The 23101-nt window shown below is 39.3% G+C and overlaps 2 protein-coding genes across 5 annotated transcripts in view; one reads left to right on the top strand and one right to left on the bottom strand.

The window, feature by feature from the left end:
• Positions 1–14959, top strand: part of wnk4a (WNK lysine deficient protein kinase 4a) — a 104734-nt gene extending 89775 nt beyond the window's left edge. For 3 of the 4 annotated variants that reach the window (XM_085966422.1, XM_085966423.1, XM_085966421.1), the window contains exons 15-19: positions 2392–3434; positions 3769–3865; positions 6851–7367; positions 8670–8872; positions 12110–14959. In XM_085966422.1, the coding sequence (XP_085822548.1) occupies positions 2392–3434; positions 3769–3865; positions 6851–7367; positions 8670–8872; positions 12110–12201 (1952 nt within the window). In that variant the 3' untranslated portion in view covers positions 12202–14959. Of the gene's footprint in view, positions 1–2391; positions 3435–3768; positions 3866–6850; positions 7368–8669; positions 8892–12109 lie in introns of all 4 variants that reach the window. The other variant, XM_085966424.1, reaches the window with a different exon arrangement.
• A 1342-nt stretch (positions 14960–16301) lies between these two features.
• Positions 16302–22648, bottom strand: coa3a (cytochrome C oxidase assembly factor 3a). Its single transcript, XM_085966434.1, has 2 exons — positions 22370–22648; positions 16302–16703 (listed from the first exon to the last, which is right to left on the bottom strand). The coding sequence occupies exons 1-2, from the start codon at positions 22560–22562 to the stop codon at positions 16615–16617; spliced, it is 282 nt and encodes a 93-aa protein (XP_085822560.1). The 5' UTR covers positions 22563–22648; the 3' UTR covers positions 16302–16614.
• Positions 22649–23101: the final 453 nt, after the last annotated feature.

The raw sequence follows: 23101 nt of genomic DNA, 5'->3' as shown, positions 1-23101 counted from the left end.
CCAAATCATACTGGAGTTTCTCAGCATCCTCCTCACAGCACACACGCCCATCCAGCTTTGTGTCGTCTGCAAACTTGAAGATATTACATCTAGTTCCCTCGTTTAGATCATTTATATATATTGTGAATAGCTGGGGTCCTAGGACCGATCCCTGTGGTACCCCACTAGTCACTGCCTGCCACTCGGAAAAAGACCCGTTTATTCCAACTCTTTGCTTCCTGTCTGCCAACCAGTTCTCTAGACAAGTCAGTACCTTGCCCCCAATCCCATGTGCCTTAACTTTACATGCTAATCTCTTAAGCGGGACCTTATCGAAAGCCTTCTGAAAGTCCAAATACACCACATCCACTGGTTCTCCCTTATCTATTGAGATTGCCCAAACTCATTTGACATTGTAATCTTACAGCCAACTTAGAGACAAGGGGAGGGGGGTGGGTGGTGAAAATGGACCTCGTTGCACCGTTTTCCAGATGGAAAATGGGCACAGAGGTCCTATTTAAGGGTCAACCTCCCGTGCCCGCACAGCGCCGGAAACACATCGAATGCCATATTGGTTCGGGTGCTCCAGAGGCGTCTCTGGCATCAGCCTTAAACAGGCGTTGGGCCCCTTGAATATGCCATGAAGGGGCCTAACGCCAGTTTTAGGACTCATTCAGCCAATCTGTTTGACCAGAATGAAGCAGGCATCAGGCCTACTCAGCTCAGGATTACTTGGTCTACATGCGGCCTAGCCAGCAGTCCTTATAAGACCAAAAAAGTAAGTTTAAAAAAAAAAATACCTTAATGGGGAGCCGGATTTCTCCTCTCAATTCCACAGCGCTCCCAAGGGCCACAGCAGGCCCTCTCCCGGTCACCCCTAGCCCAGGACCTAGCTGAGGACCACTGCCAGTGTCGCAACATCCCAACATTCATCCTTGCTTCGCCAGTGAGCTGCCTGGGGACGCATGGTAGGCGTCCGCAGCGCGCAGGTTTTATTAAAATGAGGCCCAAGGCGCAATATCAATTGGCCCTCGGGGCTGCAGGATGCGGTTCAGGGTTCATTCCCTGTGCTCAGTTTGTGCTGGCAGGATGGCACGAACCAATTTCTACCCTGAGGTTGGCATCCCCTCTGTCTGGACTGGATTCAGTTCCAGGTCCCAGAGGTGAAAGACCAGCATGCACTACTCCTGAGATTTTTAGTAAAGACTATAGAACCTGTGAGATGTATTTAGCTGCCTGTACAGTTTTTAAAAGAAATGATTAATAATTGTCTCAACACAAAAGGAAAAAATTGCAGATGCTGGAAATCTGAAACAAAGACAGAAAATGGTGTAAACACTCAGCAGGTCAGTCAGCATCTGTGGAGGGAGCAGATGAGTTAACATTTCCAGGGAGACTCATTTTGTTTCTACGCCTGAAACATTAAATTACCTGTTCTCAACACAGATGCTGACTGACATGCTGAGTGTTTCCAGCATTTTCTTAAAATTGCCTAATTGTCTTTCTCGCACTCTTTTTAAAAACATCCCATTGCTTGTTTCCTAGAATAGTAACTGTAATTAAAATGTTTTTTTTTCCTGATGATAGTACATTCTGAACATGCACTGAGAACAAAAACAGCTCTTCGTATTAGCACCAGCAAAAGTATAGAAACACCGGAACAGGAGTAGGCCATTTTGCTCCTCGAGCCTATTCCGCCATTCAATGAGATCATGGCTGATCTGCGACCTAACTCTATATACCCACCTTTGCCCCATATGCCTTAATACCTTTGGTTAACAAAATCTATCCAGCTCAGATTAAAAATTAACAATCGGCCTAGAATCAACAGCCATTTGCGGAAGAAAGTTCCAAACTTCTACCACCCTTTGTGTGTAGAAGTGTTTCCTAACTTCACTCCTGAAAGGTCTGGCTCTAATTTTTAAGACTGTGCCCTCTGGTCCTAGATTCCCTGACCAGTGGTAGTTTCTCTCTATCTACCCTATCTGTTCCCCTTAATATCTTGAAAACTGCGATCGAATTACCCATTAACCTTCTAAATTCCAGGGAATACAACCCTAGTTTGTGTAATCGCTCCTCGTAATTTAACCCCTGGAGTCTGGGTATCATTCTGGTAAACCTATGCTGCACATCCTCCAAGGCCAATATATCCTTCCTAAGGTGTGGTACCCAGAACTGCTCACAGTGCTCCAGGTGTGGTCTAACCAGGGTTTTGTACAGCTGCAGCATAACTTCTACCCCCTTGTACTCTAGTCCTCTAGATATAAAGGCCAGCATTCCATTAGCCTTTTTGATTATTTTCTGTACCTGTTCATGACATTTTAATGATCCATGTACCTGGACCACACTTGAGTGTGGTTTTGCTCGGAGTTTGTGAATTGGTTGAACTGCTATTACTTTATTTCCCCACAGCTCCATCAGATATGTTCTACCAGCCCAGAGCAACATCACAACCAATTTCAACAGACCATGCATCAGTGGCAACATATGGCACTATGGCACTTTCCAATCTTGACCCAATTCCAGTCTCGGAAAGTGTACACATTGGAACTGACCTGTTTGCATCTACACCATCGCAGAATTTTATGCCTACGCTAACGTCTCTACCTGCTGCTACATGTGCTTCAAACACTCCTCTAAACCTAGCACTGAATCAGCAGGGAATTCCACAATATGCTGCCCAAAGAGAATTTCCAACAAAGGATGCCGGGAATGTTGCCAAAGACATACCACAGTTTTTACCGCCGCGAAGCGATAACTGGCCACCAGCTACACAGCCCTTGTCTCTCCTGGCTGATGTGCTGTCGTTGATGTGCATGAGTCATCTGGCCCATACAATCTTACCGAGCAGTTCTTCACAATCTCCACTGATGTCCCCCTGTAGCAACCTCTCCTCTTCAGCCTCTCCTCAGTTTTCACCAGTCAACGTTTTCAGGAATCCTCATCTTTTTTCTCCAGAAGCTAATGCTGGACAACAGCCAAATAACGCTGGCATAAGAAGCCTAGAAGGACAACTTGGATCATTTTTTCCTGAATGCAACAGATCTCGTGAGCTACTCCAAAACTTCAGCCATGTACCAAGAACATCAAGTTCTGAACTCGGTCATATGATATCATCAAGCAAAGAAACTGACTTCAGTCCAATATCTTTGGATATCCAGGGTATCCCACAACAGCATGTGGCCCCTCCCACAAACAGTTTCATTCCGATGTCCAGTGCAGTACCAGCCACTAACATGTACTCTCTATCACCAGCAAATTCTCCATTTTATTCTCACCCCAGTCCGATATTTAATCTTGCAGGTTCCCTTCTGCCACAGCAGAATGTTAATCTAGGAAATTATGTAAACACTGGTTTCTATGGTAGCACATCAGTTTCACCTTCTATGCCTCAAGTTGCTGTTACAGATCATATAAGCACCTCAACTAAAGAGCTAGAGAATAGACAGTTCTCGGTAAGTAGAATTGCTAGTAAGTACAATCAGTTTAGAATTCTGTAAACTAATCTCTGTCATTTCTGAAATGCCTAATTAAGATTATTAACTCTCCATAGTAATTCATCTGAATGTAATTGATTCACAAGGCACTAGTGTGGACCAAACTGAATCTTGAAATGCTGCAGTTTAGTCATTTCAAAAAACATAAATTCTGAGTCATTTTAAGTGAATAAATGGCGATATAATATTACAGATTATTTGAATTATATTTTAATGAACGTGTTGTAAGAATGAAAAATACCTATCTGGCACAATTTTGATTTACATTTATGTGAACCTTTTTTTCAAACAGCTGCTGGATATAAGTAACAAAAATATATCACCATTGATTATAACTGAAGCCCTAACATCACAATCAGGAAACTCACTGTTGCCTCCTATTACTGAGGGTAAGTTATCACTACAACTGCAATATGCTTTGGAAAGTTGCAGTGCTTTATTCATTACAAATGAATTACTTAGCATTTTCAATTTCCAACCAGTTGTTCCGACCATTTGATTCTTCCATCCATTCACAATAGGTATGGGGGGGGGTCTAGAACGAGGGTTCACAGTCTCAGGATACGGGGTAGGACATTTAGGACTGAGATGAGGAGAAATTTCTTCACTCAGAGGTTGGGGAACCTGTGGAATTCTCTACCATAGAAGGCTGTGGAGGTCAAGTCACTGAATATATTTAAGAAGGAGATAGATAGATTTCTAGACACAAAAGGCATCAAGGGGTATGGGGAGAGAGCGGGAATATGGTATTGAGATAGAGGATCAGCCATGATCATATTGAATGGTGGAGCAGGCTCGAAGGGCCGAATGGCCTACTCCTCCTATTTTTCTATGTTCTATGTTTCTATGTATCATTTGTAACTTCTGTGATGGAACTACCCTGTATAAAGCTGCAGCAATTTTTTCCAATGACTGTTTCTAAATTTAAGAAACATACAATTAACCAACCATTGTGGTACGGTTTGTTAGCAATCTTTTTACTTTCATTATTAGCTAGAAATTCCTCAGTCCACCACATTGATCTTGCAGGCAAAGCTACAGAGGCTACAAGTCTTTGCATGTGGGATATGTTTAAAGTATTGTGGAATTTCCAGTCATATGTTTGTGTTTACAATCTTCCTGCCAATATGGCCGTTATTCCTGGCACCCCATATTAGGCAACACAAGGCACCGAGTTTAATTTTTAATAATAGCAAAATTCTTGCTGATAGAAATTCAGAGGCACGTATGTATCTGTTGTGTGCTCTTTTAGCCACCCATTAATACATTCCTGCCTATTTTAACAGTCTTACCCTGTTTAAAATAAATAGTGGTGTAGCCACTGAAGATTAATTTCAATTTGCCAAAGCAAAGGTAACATTTTTTTAAAAGTAAAAGGGAAAATAGCCATACAGTAGTTTTCTTTTACTAATAGTGTGCTTTGTAAATGCTCCTGATGTACAGGCCATGGAGCTGTCCATTTAGCTGCGATACAAAGTTGTGGGGATAAAGATTTGTGCATGGACTTGAGACATTTGTGTCTACAAATTCCAACATGATCACTTACTAATCGTAGCCATCTCATCAAGGGAAGGTACAAAGTAGAAACAAGCAGTTTACCCTCCAGAAAGGAGGAAAAGTCGGACAGCAAATGCGCTCCAACCATTTCTGCACAACATCCTTGTGGGAAATCGTTTGGGAATGGTGCACAGAACAGAGAGGGTGTAATAGAGGAGAGAAGAAAAAAAAACTTCAAAAATAAGCAATAAACACGACTGGTAATTGGTGACACACAAACGTTGCAAAATTTATTGTAATTGTTTTGATGGCATATTAACCTTTAGAGGACTGCCCTACCATTTTGTACCAAAATGTAAGATAAATCATTATATGAATCTTATGAGTTAAGAAATGTTCTTTGGTGTTGTAATATTGAAATATGTAAAACCAATCAGTACAAACCTACAGTAAATGAATTTTAATGAAGTCATAGAAAAGGAACAATGGTGTATTTTAAAAGCTAAGACGTTATTTCAGTATGCGAAGATAACACCAGCAACTTCTCCCTCCACTGTTAACAAAGCACTCAGCAACAGGTTCTCTTGTTTGCTGATGTTTAGGTGAGTAGAGATCTGATCTCATTAGTTGTATCCATTAGCAAACATCTGTAGTCCAGAAAAGAACCCAAGACTGCGTACATTAGCTGAGATTAGAAATAAATTATGGTGTGAAATAAATTAACCTTAAATGATACTTGAATGCAGTTAATCTGACAAGTTCCTGAATTATTTTGCATTGAATGGGATACAACTTTGTGCGTTCAAATATGTTGATTTAAAATTAGATTGATCTTATTGGAGTCGATCAGCCTCTACCGTAGTATTACTCCACTTCAAATAACGTAGGTGGATATTGATATCCAAGAAGTGACAATGAAATAATTAGTTGATTTTTTATTTACTAGTGTTATTTTTAAACAGGCTGATATATAAAATAATGGTAACTTATTTTGGAGACAAAAATAAGCCCATGATTTGAATCTGGATGCTGAGAAAACAAGTTAATACGCCAAGGTAATTAGTTGGTATGATTATCAAGCTGGAATAGTAAATTGTCAGAGTTTAGTGGCTACGGCAGTGAGTTAGGAAGCACCACGTGGCTCCTGCCAACTAACTTCCCGTCTTTTCACCCCATCAACTTACTGACCAATTAGCAAGCTGATTGGATGAGAATCTGGAAAGTGAGTTAGCAGGATCCATAAGGTGAGCAGCAAGATGGAGGGTCACTGGGCTGGAAGAATGAGGCTTCCGAGTCAGGGCTGTCAATCGTATCGTGCAATGTTAATGGGACTGGGACTGAGAGAGCAACATCCTCGGCAGGATGTTGGCTCCGTTCAGGAGATTGGAGCAGTGAGCCGGCACAGGGAGCAGGTTGACCAGGAAACAGGCTGGAATGCTTCAGTGATGTTCAGAGATCTGTATTGTGGATTCGCTGCTCCAACAAGATTAGCTTTACAGTTTTTCTAAAGAATATTAGTCCTAGATGTTTCTATAAAGAGAGAACAGATGTCAGCAAATCTGGAGCCAGCCTTGTATTTAAATTGCCTCGTTTAAAAAAAAATTCCAGTTCATGTATATTAATGACTAAGAACATATTACAAAACAGCTGCTGTTTATTACTTTAGTGTATAATTATTTTTCACATTCAAATTGTACATGGATAATGTGAGCATGATTGGCTGATTTGATGGTTTTATGTGCTTTCCTTCAAGAAAAACTGACGGAATGGGTGGAAGTAAATTGCTTACTAATTCTATTCTGTTCTTCGAATACTGCTGTAAGAAATATGATAAAGATTCGAAGCTGGGCGGCTTTCATTTTTTTAATGTTTTGCAGAGTTCAAGAATTTTCAGCAATCTGGTTCACCTCAACCCCTTACAGTAGGACGCTGTGAGGTTTTGAAGACTCAGGATCTAATCAGAGAGGTTTCTCAACCGACAAATCAGGATGACACTGGAACAGGGGGTCAGTTGGTTCCAGACAGCTGTACTACTTTGAGACCAACTATGACACTCAGGGAACCACTGTTGGACATTGGATTCAGTACTGCACTAGGAAGTCAGCAGGGCAGCCACACGGTGCCGCTGCCAAGTTCAGCCAACCAGGGTGTGCAGCCTTCCTTAGGAATTTCTGAGGCTGCTGCAGACAATCACTCTCTCAATTTTAACAAAGTAATGGGCAGTTCAGGAGATGAAAAACAAAACACTGATTCCAAACAATCAGATGAGCACACGGATTCAGTCCCAGTGCGTGGGTGGATTCAGTATTCACGGTCTGCAGTCAACTACAGCAGTGACGATTCTGAAAGCGATGATGATGAGATATTTGAAGAGTTGCAAAATCTGAGAGAAAAGTAAGCTCTGAGTTATGGCTATGTACTATTTGTTGTTCGTGGAGCAGTGCCCAATATTGTTTGGACCAGATAAACTGAATTTATATTTTGAAAGATTTTTTTTTTTTTTTAAGCGCTTCCTTAAGTGCAAATCTGCCTCCTATTTCGCATTTTAAATTTACGTAAAGAAAGTTGATTTCATTTTTGTTTTTTTAGCTCCTATTTTTCAGTAAAAATAGGTCAGGTGGGTACAGAATAAAAATCATACTGAAAATTTGTCCAATCATTTTTTCTACCAGTCTACCGTTAGTTGAGACCAGTACTAAATATATATACTATTAACATTATTGTATACTAGCAGATCTCCCATGGAGTTGTTATGGTAAGTTGCATGATAGGCTGTTTTATAATGATAGGAGTATTATACCAATGTGCAATTTATTATGGAGCTCTGTTTTAGCTGAGTTGCTGTTTGGTGAGAGAAGTTTTCAGTTTCAAAGGTGCTCATAAATTTCCAGTTCCTGGTCATTAGATAACTGCCTTCACTTCGTGTCATACTTTTGACACTTTGAAATGTAACATGTGCAAAATCCAAATTTTCCTATTGGATGTGTTGGGCCATTGCTTACACAGAGAATGAAAATGTTTAATTATCATGTATGGATGATACAAAATACATTTCCTAGGAGTTAAGCTTTGGGACAGACCTCTGAGATCTAAGAGGGGGGGAAAATCCTGCTCTTTTTATATAACATGGCTTTATCATTCCTAACATGATTTATTTTTCATGCCATTCAACCAGAAAAGGTTGTGCTGTTGTCACAATACTCTATGCAGAGGCAACAGCATCCTTATATTTCAGTGTTTATTGACTCTGCAAAGTCAGTAGATAAATAGACTGATAAATGTACTAGTATAAATTTGGAAATTGGTTTTGCTGAAACCAAAATAGTGGCTGAAGTAAAACCAGAAAATGCTGGAAACACTCAGCAGGTCAGGTAGCATCTGTGGAGAGAAAAACAGAGTTAACACTTCAGCTCCATGACTTTTCATCAGAACTTGACTTGTGTGCATGTGCAAAATCCAAATTTTCTTAGGGCCATTGCTTACACAGAAGGATAATACATTTCCTCGGAGTTAAGCTACAGTTTTGGGACAGACGAAAGGTCAACGACCTGAAATGTTAACTCTGTTTCTTTCTCCACAGATGCTGCCTGACCTGCTGAGTGTTTCCAGCATTTTTCTGTTTTTATTTCAGATTTTCAGCATCTGCAATATTTTTCTTTTGTTTTAGTGGCTGATGTGCTTCTATTAATCCAACAGACACATGGCGGAGGTTCAGAAGTTGCAGGCAGTACAGAAGAAGGAGATTGAGGAGCTCTATGAAAAGATGGGCAAAGTACCTCCTGCCGGAATAGTATCACCAGCTGCAATCTTGAATGGCAGGCAAAGGCGTTTGTCTAAGGGCAGTTTTAACCCATCCCGTCGCAATAGCCTGCAACGACTTGAGCCTTTACAGCAAGCTGGTATCTATAAAAGCCTATAGTGAGCCGCTGCATTTTATGACTAGAAAATTTACTTTTCCTCAATATTTTAGAGGTTTACATTGTAAACACAATTGTACGTAATTTTATTCGGCAAGCTAAAAAATGAAGAGAACGAAAATGTTTAATTATCATGTATGGATGATACAAAATACATTTGTAAGATCACAGGATAGATACAGATTAGGAAGGCCATTCAACAACACCTTGCATTTGATGTGGAAAAACATTCCAATATGTTTTACAGAAATGTAATCAAAAAATGGACGCTGGGCTAAGGTATCAGGAAGGGTGACCAAAAGCTTTGTCAAAGCGGTGGAGTTATGGGGGGGGTTTAAAGGAAGTAGAGAGGTTTAGGCAGGGAATCTTCTAGCAAAAGGCCTAGGTGGCAGAGTGCCTAGCCACCAAAGGTGAGGTGAAGGGTGGGGGCTGGTGGAGGAGGGGGAATGCACAACCTGCTAGAGTCAGAGGAACAGAAAATAACAGGGTGGGAGGGGGAGAAATGTATGGCTTGGCGAAGGTTATAGAGATCTGGAGGCACAAGGCCATGAAGGGATTTAAACAGGAAGATGAGAATTTTAAATATGAGGTGTTGAGGATCTAGGCGCCAATGTAGATCAGCAGGGACAGGCATGATGGGTGAGCGGGACCTGGTGCGGCTTGGGATACAGGCAGCAGAGTCTCGGATGAACTGAAGTTTATGGACGGTGGAGGATGGGTGATTGGCCAGGACAGCTTTGGAACATTTAGCTGATCTAAGCTCATATATGTAGAAAGGCCCTCGTTCGCCACCTCCATCACAGCATCCAACTCTTTCTTAAATGATTTCAGAATTTTGCCTCCACTAATGTACCCAATGGTCAATTCCACGAGTTGAACCTCTTGACGTCAGTCTTAAATTTGCTGTTTATTAGTTTGAACATGTGTTTCTTTGTGCAAACTTTCATGATTAAGTTTGAAGTAATGCTCCAGTGTTTACTTCATAGGAACATGGAAATTAATGGATAATTTGCTTACCATTAGGAGTTCCCCATTAAATAATATATTACAGAAATACTTCATCATTCTGACAGCTGTAGATGACTGATCTATCGTCTGTGCTGTTCCACAATCGGCCAACACAAGGCTCAATTTAAATGAATATGCCAGATCACATGTTTTTCCTTCCTTGAGATGAAATACTTCAACATCATATGGCACACATGAACATCTATATGAATAAATAAAATGTGTGGGGAAAATATGATCATGCCTGGCCCATCCAGATATGGTTCTATCACCTACACCCTTTGCCCACCCCTTAGCCACAGACATAAATGTGAGTAGTAGCAAAATACAACACACTGCGGGAACCCTGGGAGTCAAATTCTTGTTAAGACTTAAGCAATCATATGAATCCATCACTATAGATGACCTGGAATACTTTTTACACTCAGCAAGGAAGAATGTATGGGCCATTGTTCCTGTTATAATAAGGGGCAGAAAACACTGGTGGGAGTAATTTATAAGCCCCCTAACAGTAGCTTTACAATTGGACAGAGTATTAATCAACTAATAGGAGCTTGTAATAAAGGCAATACAATAATCTTGGGGGACTTTAATCTTCATATAGACTGGGCAAATCAAATTGGCAAAGGTAGTCTGGAGGACGAGCTCGTGGAATGCATTCGAGCCAGTTTCCTAGAACAATACATTGTGGAACCAACCAGGGAACAGGCTAGCTTAGATCTTGCATTGTGTAATGAAACAGGGTTAATTAGAAATTTCATAGTAAAGGATCCTCTGGGGAAGAGTGATCATAATATGATAGAATTTCACATTGAGTTTGAGAGTCAAATACTTAAATCTGAAACTAGAGTCTTAAACTTAAATAAAGCCAATTACATAGATATGAGGGCGAGTTGGCTAAGGTAGTTTGTGAAATTAGATTAAAAGGTATGACAGTAGATAAGCAGTGGCAAACATTTAAAGAAATATTCCAGAATTCTCAACGAATATGTATTCCATTGAGAAATAAAAACTCCACGGGAAAGGTGATCCATCCTTGGCTAACTAAATCAGTTAAGGATAGTATTAGATTAAAAGAAGAGGATTATAATGTTGCGAAGAATAGTAGCAAGTCTGAGGATTGGGAGAAGTTTAGAAACCAGCAAAGGATGACCAAAAAATTGATTAAAAAGGGAGAAAATCGAATATAAGAGTAAACTAGCAAGAAATATAAACACAGATTGTAAGAGCTTCTACAGGTATGTAAAAAGGAAGAGAGTAGCAAAAGTAAGTGTTGGTCCTTTAGAGGTTGAGACAGGAGTAATTATAATGGGGAATAGGAAAATGGCAGAGACTTTAAACAAATATTTTATATGTCTTCACAATAGAAGACACGAAAAGCATGCCAAAAATAGTGGAGAACCAAGGGGCTAATGAGAGTGAGGAACTTAAAGTAATGAAGTAAGTAGAGAAAAAGTACTTGAGAAACTAATGGAACTTAAAGCCGACAAATTACCTGGACCTGTTAGCCTACATCCTAGGGTTCTAAAAGAGGTGGCTGCAGAGATAGTGGATGCATTAGTTATGATTTTCCAAAATTCCCTAAATTCTAGAACAGTCCCAGCAGATTGGAAGGTAGCAAATGTAATCTGCTAATCAAGAAAGGAGAGAGAAAACAGGGAACTACATTAAGACTGAGATGAGGAAGAATTTCTTCAGAGGGTTGTGAATCTTTGGAATTCTCTACCCCAAAGGGCTGTGGATGCTGAGTCGTTGAGTATATTCAAGAGATTCTTGGACTCTAAGGGAATCAAGGGATATAGAGATCGGGCAGGGAAGTGGTGTTGAGGTCAAAGATCAGGCATGATCTTATTGAATGGCAGAGCAGGCTTGAGGTGTTGTATGGCCTACTCCTAATTCTTATGTGTAAATCTCATTTTTTAGTACAAATGATCCAGTTATTGACTTGAGATGTTTATAACATTTGAAAGAATTTTGGTAATGCATTCTCATTACTGTCTAATGTTTTTATTGGTTTGGCAAAATTATTTTCTTGCATATTTCATATGGTGTGTACCATCAGAATTAAATCAGATGATTACCTTTTCACACATGTGAAGTAGTATAATGAGGATGCTTGAATCACTGCTACAATTTTTAAAAAGACTATACTTTAAATACAATAGAATATTCTAACGATAAACCTGTTATGTGTATGTTGAATGTCTGCAGGGTTCACTCGAAGAAATTCCTTAAATGGCAGCTGCACCTCACTGGATCAACGCCAAACACAGACTACTGTTGGTGGGGGTTACTTTTCCTAATGGCTTTGAAATCATGCTGAACAGTTGGTCATCAGAAACAAAGGCTCTGCACAATAAATCTAAATTAAATGGAACAGAGAAATGTATCCTGTTCTAACTGCAACAAAGATCACCTCAAGTTGCACCTCGAATATTTGATCCGCAGAAATCACGCGTTGTTGCTAGATTTATGGATACAATTACTGCAGTTATCAGTTTGGACTTGGACTGATGTAAGCAGTCAGCAGTATAGCCGTTTTCATATAAAAGTCCTGGTTTTGTGTAAGTCTATGATCTTTAACCAGACATTCAGGAGAGAATCTTCTGGATGATCCCAATCAGGAATTCTATTATAATAAGGGATGAAACACCCTTTTCTATTGTCACATCATAAGATATCAGGATATATACTGCATTTGTTTTTTCTTCCAAGTACTAATATAATTTCTGGAAACACAGTAAAATACATAACAAAGAAAACACATCACAGTTTAAATCAGATCACATTATCTGACATAGCAATACTTCGACAATGGCCCCTGTTTTAATCGGGTATAAAGATTCATTTTTTATTACTGCTAATAGTTCATGAAAATATGTTATTCATGGCAATCTATTTCAGATCAGATTTAAAATCAAATACAAGAATATAGAGCAGTTAATAAATGTTGTTTTATTTTTAGAGGAAGTTTGTTAACCCTGCAAATATTGTAAAGACAACTCCAAGACAATGAGAATGCTAGGTGCTAAGCAACCAATATAAATCATTTATGTATTTTTGTATTAAAATATGTTCTACTGTCACATACTGTAAAAAATTACTTTTCTTTGTGCGTGTGTGTATATATGTGTATATAATATAAAAAGTGGTCAAACAGTAAATTATACAAGGATTGCATTGAATTGAATCTCTAATTTTAAAACAAACTTTCTCAAATGGAAGATTTAGTGTAATCTATTGTAAATGATTTCAATGCATTAATTCTTCCTTCTGCATGCACATTATATGCCAAAGAATTATTTTACCAGAGAAGATTTTTAATTTTGTAAAATATTTCGGAATATCTGAATCCCAAAGCTGACTTTGATATAAATGTACATCTGAAAGTAATGCAGAAATAATATCTATATTTGGACAGGAAATGTTAGTTACTGAAATGAAAGTGATCTTCTATAAATCCTTATGATTCAGTTCATTAACTGTAAATGTTCACACCTTATATTGGGAAGTTATAAATTATTTCACTTTATATTGGAAATAGAATTTTATATAAATTATTCAGATATGCCTTTTGGATTATAATGTCCACTTTAACAAACCTACAAAACATTAAAACTTGTTATTTACATGCAATAGCTTTGAAGCCAAACTACATCTTTGTTTTAGCTCAACCTCATTTTACCATCACAAATGTAGGCAAGTCACTTAAAATAAACATAAATGTTAATGTAAGTTTTCAAACCTACATGCACCTACTAGGCCTAAAATCGCAGGACCAGGACAATAAAGGTGTCTAGCAAGCAAGAATGACGCACAAAAAAGCTCCTTGCAGAACTTCTGCAGATTGCTGATGTAAAATAGGTCTATTTGCTTAGTGTGGATTTAAGTTTGTTACTTTCCACAAAATATTTAAACTTGAGTGTTGCCGTCTATCTCAATGACACCAGCTTCAGCAGGTCTTATTTTCGCTAATTCTCCCAGCTAATAGCTGTATGAAGAAAAAAAAATTGCTGAAACTCTACTGTGCAACAACGATCAACTATGTAAAAATAGTGGGGTGGGGGGAAAAGTACATTGATTCGAAGAGTCATGGAACTGACTGTGTGGTAAAGGTCCTTTATGATCTGTATCAGGGTGACAATAGAGGGGTGGTTTCCCTGCCATGTAGTGTGCAGCAAAATCATAAACATGTTCCAATGGAAAGGAAATCTTACCCCCCCCCATATTCATGAAATTTTACTATCTCCTAAAAATGTATTGCAGTTATGGTATATTAATATTAAATGAGTAAATCAGAGTTACTTTTCTGTCATTTTTGTTAGGTGCCTTACCTCACATTTTATTTAAAATAATTTCCACAAAGGTTCTTCTCAAACATAAAAACTAAAACTGTTCAATTCATTCCATTTAAGGCTAAAACAAATCTATATTTATCTAAATGTATAATATGCATTAGTTGAGCAATATCCTTTTAAAGCTCATATGACTAGCTGTATGTGATTCTCCAGTTTGAAAAAAAAATAATCTTAAACCACTATGAAAATTATGTTGCCTTAAATCTACAAAAAGTATCTGAATATATCAAATATGAGGAAGGCTATGCAATAAATTGTCTGATTTACTGGTGTAAAAATAATGCAATTATTTTCTTGAATGTAATTCATTTGGGTTTTAACTTTAATAATGTTCCACAGAATAATGCATTGCTAGAATTGTTTAAATCTAGATACTCTACAATTAATGTATTCAGCAATGAAGGACACATTCAACACTGAAATGTTTATTCAAGTTTCTTAAGTTTATTCTGTGATTGTAAAACTTGAAAATTGTTCTAGTATCTCACAATTTTAACAGGAATAGTATACCACTTCATTGTCATAGTGTTGTAATGAGCCTGAGTTGCTGGGTTGTGGCTCTTTCCATCTTCAAGGGAATCGGCCATTGGAGGCAAGAACCAGATGGTTTTAAGAGAAAGAGACAAAAGGCTTATCGCTGTTGTATTGCTGATCTGTACTACAGTTCCCATTTATTATTAAATATGCACTTTTCTGTATATAATTGGCTGGAGTTTGTTTGAAAGAAGCTGAAGACCCTAGTATACAATGCTGTATATAAGTCTCTGCTGCCTGTAACATAACTCGCACCAAGTCCCGTTCGCCCATCATCCCTGTGCTTGCTGACCTACATTGGCTCCCAGTACGGCAAGACCTTGATTTTAAAATTCTCATCCTTGTGTTGAAATCCCTCCATGGCCTCACCCCTCCCTATCTCTTTAACTTTCTCTAGCCCTACACCCCCCACCGCCCACCGAGATCTCATTAAACATATAGAGGGTGTGAAAAAATAGTATTAAGACCTTTTAGAGGATAAAGCATGATGAAATATATATTTTACATGGTACAGTATAGTATTGATCTTTCAAATCTTGCCACCTCAAATGTTCAATGAATTAGGCCATTTATACGTTTGTGTTTAAAAGACAGAGATAACCTTGAGCAACATGAAACCTATATATAAAATCACCATGCATTCTGTTTTAATGTTACATATTTACAATATAGATATGAAAGAGGGGGCTGTTCAGTCTATCCAGAAACAACCTATAATTTCCCATCACAACATTCAGCTGTTTCTTCAATGAGTGCAGGATTATTCTCTACTAGCTTACCTGGAAGACCATTACATGCATTGATCAGTGTGAAAAACTTCCTGATATCATTCCTAACTCTGCCTTTTGCTAATTTGAACTTGTGCCCCCTGTCCTACTGTCATGGTCCAATTTGAAATGAAGTTCTGGATGTATCTTTTCTATGCTGCTTACCATCTTATACACCCCTATGAGGCTCCCCTTCATTTGTCTCCTTTCCAATGTTGAAAAGCACAAGTTTCTCCATCTTTTTCTCATAACTCAGGCCTCTGATACTGGGGATCAATCTCATCACTCTTGTCTCCAACTCCAAGACTTAAACATCTTGTTCATGTCTCAGAACTGGATACAGTACCCAGGATGTGGTCTGAATAAGCACTGTACAGTAAAGCTTCCTATAACTTACACATTAATGACAGTACCTTCAAATGCAAAAGGTGAGATGGAATGACAAATTGATTTGAGAATCCTACCATAAAAAGCTAAGATTGTTCCTGTAATCATGGCTTTTGAAAACATGATCCATTAAGGTTTTCTCTTCCCTCCATTTAAATACCTATACAATATCAGCAACATTTTATCACAAGGAACTCGCAATATGCCCCAATTCGTTAGATTTAACAACTTGAAGATTTATTTTACAATACGGACTTTAATTTCAAGGCTATGGAATTAATGGGACCTAAAATACTAATCCACAATTTTATACAATTCTTTTCAAACTTTAGACATGGTTGTCAAGAAAAATTATAATCAAAGTTCCAAGTTTTATTGATAGTACATCAACTGCATACATTCAATTTTGCCATACATACAGCAGGTATCGCAAGACATGGATTTAGTAAAACATATCTTTCAGCTGCACTGCCACAGAATTATTCCTCGATCAAGGCGGACGGTGACAGACAGAAAATAAAAGCCTCTGTTCACTCTGAAAAATGCACATCTTAATCCAACATGTTTAATTTTCTTTTTTATTACATGTTGGATACACAACTGTTCAGTTCAAATCAGTCACAAATCTGCTGAGAGAAAAGCAGTACACAAACAGTATGAACTAAGCGTTTCAGTTTACTGAAGTCTTGGAACCACCTTTTGCTTCTTCCAAATCATCCAAAAATCGTTCCTGTGACACTGAATAAAATGTGTATCCATCTAGAGAGATTATTAAGGAAATATACATACATCTAACAAATCTGTTCAAAATCTGAAGCTTTCTTATTGTAATTCAATGTTTGCAATAACAAAAAAATCCCCCACTGCTGTTGCTATGGCTAAAAAAATCAAATGTATGGTACATTTAGTTTTTAGGTATCAGTATGAAAATAACTTGTTGCACATTAGTCACCAAACTAGAGACAGAAAAACTGATAAATGCTGAAAATACATTACGAGTCTGTTATTCTCTAAAAAGAAACAGATAACTAAAGCCTCCTATCTCTGGTATCATCTTACTGAATTTCGCTGGACACTTTCCATGGCTTTATCAACATGTTCCGTCCACTGTTTGTGTATCTGAACCCAATCCTTTTAAGGTTTTACCAGTGGAATTTTGCTTATTCTTCCCCCCCTCAAAATAATTCACCTTACATTTCTCTGCATTAAATTTCATCTAACATCTATCTGCCCAATCTAATAACCTTATGTCCCCTGAAGTTGTACAGTCCTCTTCAGTTAACCATGCTCCCTACTTTAATTCTTATCTGCAAATTCTGCCCCTATACCCGAGTTCAGATCATATATATTATATACACACAAACGTGAGTAATGGTCCTAACTCTGACTGCTAGCGGACACCACTGTTTATATTCTTACAGTCCATAAAACTTTCATTAAGCACTACTCTGTTTTCTGTTCTATAGCTAAGTTCCTACCCATTTCTTTTAATATTGTCACCTCTAGACTTGACTATTCCAACGCACTCCTGGCTGGCCTCCCACATTCCATCCTACGTAAACTTGAGGTCATCCAAAACTTGGCTGCCCGTGTCCTAACTCGCACCAAGTCCCGTTCACCCATCACCCCCTGTGCTCGCTGATCTACATTGGCTCCCGGTTAAGCAGCGCCTCGATTTCAAAATTCTCATCCTTGTTTTCAAATCCCTCCATGGCCTCGCCCCTTCCTATCTCTGTAATCTCCTTCAGCCCCACAACCACCCTCCCCCCCACCCCGAGATATCTGCGCTCCTCTAATTCTGCCCTCTTAAGCATCCCTGATTATAATCACTCAACCTTTGGTGGCCGTGCCTTCTGTTGCCTAGGCCCTAAGCTCTGGAATTCCCTGCCTAAACCTGTCTGCCTCGCTACCTCTCTTTCCTCCTTTAAGACGCTCCTTAAAACCTACCTCTTTGACCAAGTTTTTGGTCACCTGCCTTAATCTATCCTTATGTGAATCGGTGTCAAATTTTGTGTCTTAAAATACTCCTGTGCGGCGCCGTGGGACATTTTACTACTTTAAAGGCGCTATATAAATACAAGTTGTTGTTGTTTCTTTTAATATGTAATTTAATTTTAGCAACAGGCCTCCTATGTAGTAACTTAACACCTTTTGAATAATTCAAATACACATCTACTGCATTTCCTTTATTAATACATTCCATTATTTCCTCAAAAGACTCCATTAAATGTCAGACATAACTTGCCTTTTATAAATCCATACTAGCTGTCCTTAATTAACATATTTCAACATATTAATTTCATCCCTTAATATGGCTTCTGGAAGCTTACCCACTACCAATGGCAGGCTGACTGCTCTATGGTTATCCAGTTTATCCTATTCTCCTTTCTTGAAAAAAGGGGTTACCTTGGCAGTTCTCTGACACAAATACCATATCCATGGACATTTGAAAGATTGTGGTCATAGCTATTTCCTCACTGACCTCCCTCAACATTCTAGGATCCACGTCGTTGGGGCCTGCTACTATTTCTGCTTCTGACTTCCACTATCCTTTCAGTACTACTTCTTTATCTGTAGTTATTCTAATAGCTGCACCTCCTCCTCGCACTCCTTCAATCCCACCATATCATTCCGCTGTGAAAACTGAAACAGAATATTCTTTTAGTATCTCCACCATTCTTTCATTCTCCAAGAGATTTGTTTTTCACCTCTAATCAGCCCTACCTTATCTTTAACTATTATTTTAAATTTTATGTGTTCAATCCTGAACTAACTTATTCCATGCTCCCTCACAGAATCACAGAAACCCCACAGTGCAGATAGAGGCCATTTCGGCCCATCGAGCCTGCACTGACACATATCCCACCCGATCCCCGTAACCCCTACACCAACACATATCTCACCTTATCCCCGTAACCCCACGTATTTAATCCCCCTAACACTAAGGGTCAATTTATCATAGCCAATCAACCTAACCCGCACATCTTTGGACTGTGGGAGGAAACCGGAGCACCCGGAGGAAACCCACGCAAACACGGGGAGAATGTGTAAACTCCACACAGTCACCCGAGGCCGGATTCGAGCCCGGGTCCCTGGCGCTGTGAGGCAACAGTGCTAACCACTATGCCACCGTGCTGCCCATGTCTTGTCTTTCTTCATTCCCCTAGCCTTGTTTTGCTTTCCCTATATATTTTCTATACTCCACTTGATTTTCTTTTTTATTAAATTTGTCATATTCTCTTTTTTAAGTCTCATGCTAATTTAAATTTCTATAAACATCCAAGGATCTCCAGTTTCTGCTGCACTCCCTTTACTTCTTCTGGGAAAATGTCTAGCTTGTACCCTAATCATCTCCAGTTTGAAAGTTTCCCCTTATTTGCCCACTGTCCTATCTGCAATGTATTCTTTCCCATTTATCTGGACTAGTTCTCTTTTTATCATTTAAATTTTGATTTTTTTAACCTCTTCAATTTTTATATCAAACCCAATTTTGATATGGTTGCTGTTTCCTAAATGTCCCATTTAATTTTCTAACTAGATCCAGCACTATCACCTTCCTTGTATTAAAAACATAGTGTCTGGAAAGCAGTCCTGGACACATTGTGGGAACACCTCCACTTCTTTGCCACTTACAATACAATAATTAAAGTCACTCATTATATGATAGCTCAGCTTTTTCAGTATTTTTCTCTAAATTAGTTACATAGTTCTTCCTCTATCTCATTTTCACCGTTTGCCAGTCGGTAATAAACTTCCAATAGAGTAACAGCTTTCTTCTTATTCCTCAATTCAAACCAAACATATTCAGCTTTTTCACGATTCCCCATTATCATCTTACATTCTAGTGATGTAACTGAATCTTCCATTAATACTGCAAACCCCTCCTGAATATTTTGTAACTAAGAATGTTTAATCCCCAGTCCTGCTATATTCATACTGCCCCAAAGCAATTTGTGCCTCTTTCTTACCAATATTATTCAGAATACTTTGTGCATTATGTGCATAAGATTCAAATCTGCCTCTGTCTGTCAAACAATCTTGCTCTTTTTAATCCCTCCTGCTTCTGACCCTTTTTATTACTTCCTGTTTTACCTTTTTCTATCCCCTCTGCCATTTTTTCTTTTCTTTCTGCTTCCATGTCTTGTCTTTTTCTTTCCTCCCTGCCATATTAATTTAAACTCGCCCCCACAGCACTTGTTATTCTCCTAGCAAGCACATCAGTCCCAGACCCATTCCAGTGGAGCCCTACCATCCTGTACAAGACACTCCTGCCCCAACATTGGTCCCAATGTCCCAGCAGTTACCTCTTTAGCCACATATTTACCTCCCTTACCATTTCTATACTGACTAGTGTCTGGCATCGGGTGTAATACTGAGGTTCCGACCTTTGAGATCCTGCTCTTTAATCTGACAACAAATTCCTAAAACTCCCTTTGCATGATCTTGGTCATTGATTCAACAATCTCTGGCTGTTCCTCTTCCCTCTCCAAAATCTTTTGCACTTTTCCAAAATATCCCTTACTCTTGCATCTGGTGGGGCAACAGATCATTCGGGACTCTTGGCTGCAGTTACAAAAGCACCTGTCACCCTGACTATAGGATCTCCTATTACTTCTGCATTTCACTTTCTAGCGGTTGCCCTCCCCTGGGTTAATGTTATTGTCAAACTGTCAGGACTGAGTAACTGTTTGTCAATTCTACAGTCTAAAGGGATTGCTTCCTGGCCTTCTTCCTACCCTGATGTATGGTCACCCACTTCTCTTCCTCATTAAACTGCTCTGCTTGCAGAGTGACCGCCTCCTGGACTTTGCATTCCAGAAATCCTTCAGCTTCCCATATGTGACAGGGTGTCCCCAACTGCTCCTCAGATCTTTGAGCTTGAGTGCAAGCAGTTGGTGATAATTCCTACATATGGTCATCCTGGATTCACTACGTATCCAGGACCTTCCACATCACAGGCTTCAGACAGCAATTGAACTTAATTATGAGTTTATATTCTGTCTCCTTATTCCTTAGTCATAGAAATTGCACCATTGACATTGAGGTCTAAACCTCCAATAAGGTCAATACCATCAAGGCAAGTCTATCATAGATTCTAAATATTCACTATATTTATTAATGAATTAGATGAAATAGAGAGCCATATATCCAAGTTTGTCAATGACACAAAGATTGGTGGCATAGTCAGTGGTGTAGCTGGGAGCATAAAATTACAAAGAGACATTAAATGAGTGGGCAAAACTGCAGCAGATGGATTTCAACGCAGGTAAATGTGAGGTCATCCATTTTGGACTAAAAAAGGATAGATCCGGGTATTTTTTTTTTTAAATGGTGAAAAGAACAGCGGAAGTCCAAAGAGATTTAGGTGTCCATGTACACAGATCACTAAAATGTAGTAGTCAGGTACAAAAAAAATAAAAAACCTAATGAAATATTAGCCTTTATAACTAGAGGGCTAGAATATAAAGGGAATTTTTGCTGCAGCTATACAAAGTCCTAATTCGATCATATCTGGAGTACTGTGTAGAGTTCTGGACACTGCACCTTAGAAAGGATGTATTGGCCTTGGAATGAGTGCAGCGCAGATTCACCAGAATGTTGCCAGGGCTCCAAGGGTTAAATTATGAGATTTTACATAAACTAGGCTTGTATTCCCTGTAGTATAGAAGGTTAAGGGATGATTTGATTGACGTTTATAGGATTTTAAAAGGAATTTATAGGGTAGATAAGAGAAACTTTTTCCACTGGTGGGGGGCGTCTAGAACAAGGGGACATAACCTTAACATCAGAACCAGGCCATTCAAGAGAGGTTAGGAAACACTTCTTCACGCAAAGAGTGGTAGAAGTGTGGAACCCTCTCCCACAAAGAGCAGTAGATAATGGCTCAATTCATCATTTTAAATCTGAGATCGAGATTTTTTTTTAGCCAAGGGTAATAAGCGATATGGAGCCGAGTCATGAGCTCATGGAATGGCGGAACAGGCTCCCGGGCCTGAATGGCCTCCTCCTGTTCCTATGTAAATAACTGTGAGAAGTCACAACACCAGGTTATAGTCCAACAGCTTTATTTGAAATCACAAGCTTTCGGAAGGAGCAGCGTTCCGAAAGCTTGTGATTTCAAATAAAGCTGTTGGACTATAACCTGGTGTTGTGTGACTTCTCACATTTGTCCACCCCAGTCCAACACCGGCATCTCCGCATCATATGTAAATAACGAAACTTTAGATAAATCCTGCTAGTGCGTAGATACGTGCGTTAACGGGAAATCGTCGTATAAATGGTTTCCCCCCACACACAATTTGATTTGGTCTTACACACAAACCAGCCTGTTAGTCAACAGCGAAGTAACTGTAATGATGCCCAAGCTAAATATCTAAACCCAGGCTTCCATCGCCACCAAAGCATTGACCATGTTACAAGGATACAGATGCCCAAAGCCACGGCCCCGATAGCCAAGCCTGTGACCGCATTCCTCCCGCGCCGCTTCTGCAGGTTTTTGTGCCACTGAGCCAGCTCCATTTTCTGCATGAACGCAATCTGCTCTTTGCTCAGATTGTCCTTCTTCGGGTTGATGCGTTTGGCAAACTCCGATCCTCCTCCCGAATTCCTCTCCGCCATTTTCCCCAACAACCTGCGCACGGTCAACGACGGCAAGCTGAAGAGGGCACGTCAAAACAGCAACGCGCTTTGTTCCGGTTCCTTATCTTTCATCATCATCGTATAAAGAGGGAAACATGTATTCAGGCATGAAATAAATCCAGACATTACACTTTATTTCAGTAACTACGGAATTAAATATTACCAACAATTATTTTACATACTTTTAAAAAGATATTTACAAAAAATAGCTTGGCCAAAGAGGTAGGCTTTAAGGAGCATCTTAAAGGAGGAGAGAGAGGTAGAGAGGCAGAGAGGTTTGGGGAGGGAATTCCAGAACTTAGGGTCCATGCAGCTGAAGACACGGCCGCCAAAGGTGGAGCGATGAAAATCAGGGATGCGCAAGAGGCCAGAATTGGAGGAGCGCAGAGATCTCGGACGGTTGTGGGGCTGGAGGAGGTTACAGAGATAGAGAGGGGCGAGGACATAGAGGGATTTGAAAACAAGGATGAGAATTTTTAAATCAAGGCATTGTAGGTCAGCGAGATGGATGAACAGGA

The sequence above is a fragment of the Somniosus microcephalus genome, chromosome 24 (assembly GCF_052327205.1).
Source record: "Somniosus microcephalus isolate GS21.2 chromosome 24, FLI_Smic_1.0, whole genome shotgun sequence".
NCBI classification, from domain to species: Eukaryota; Metazoa; Chordata; class Chondrichthyes; order Squaliformes; family Somniosidae; genus Somniosus; species Somniosus microcephalus.
The sequence above is the reverse complement of the archived record's forward strand: the minus strand, read 5'-3'. Positions and strand labels throughout refer to the sequence as shown.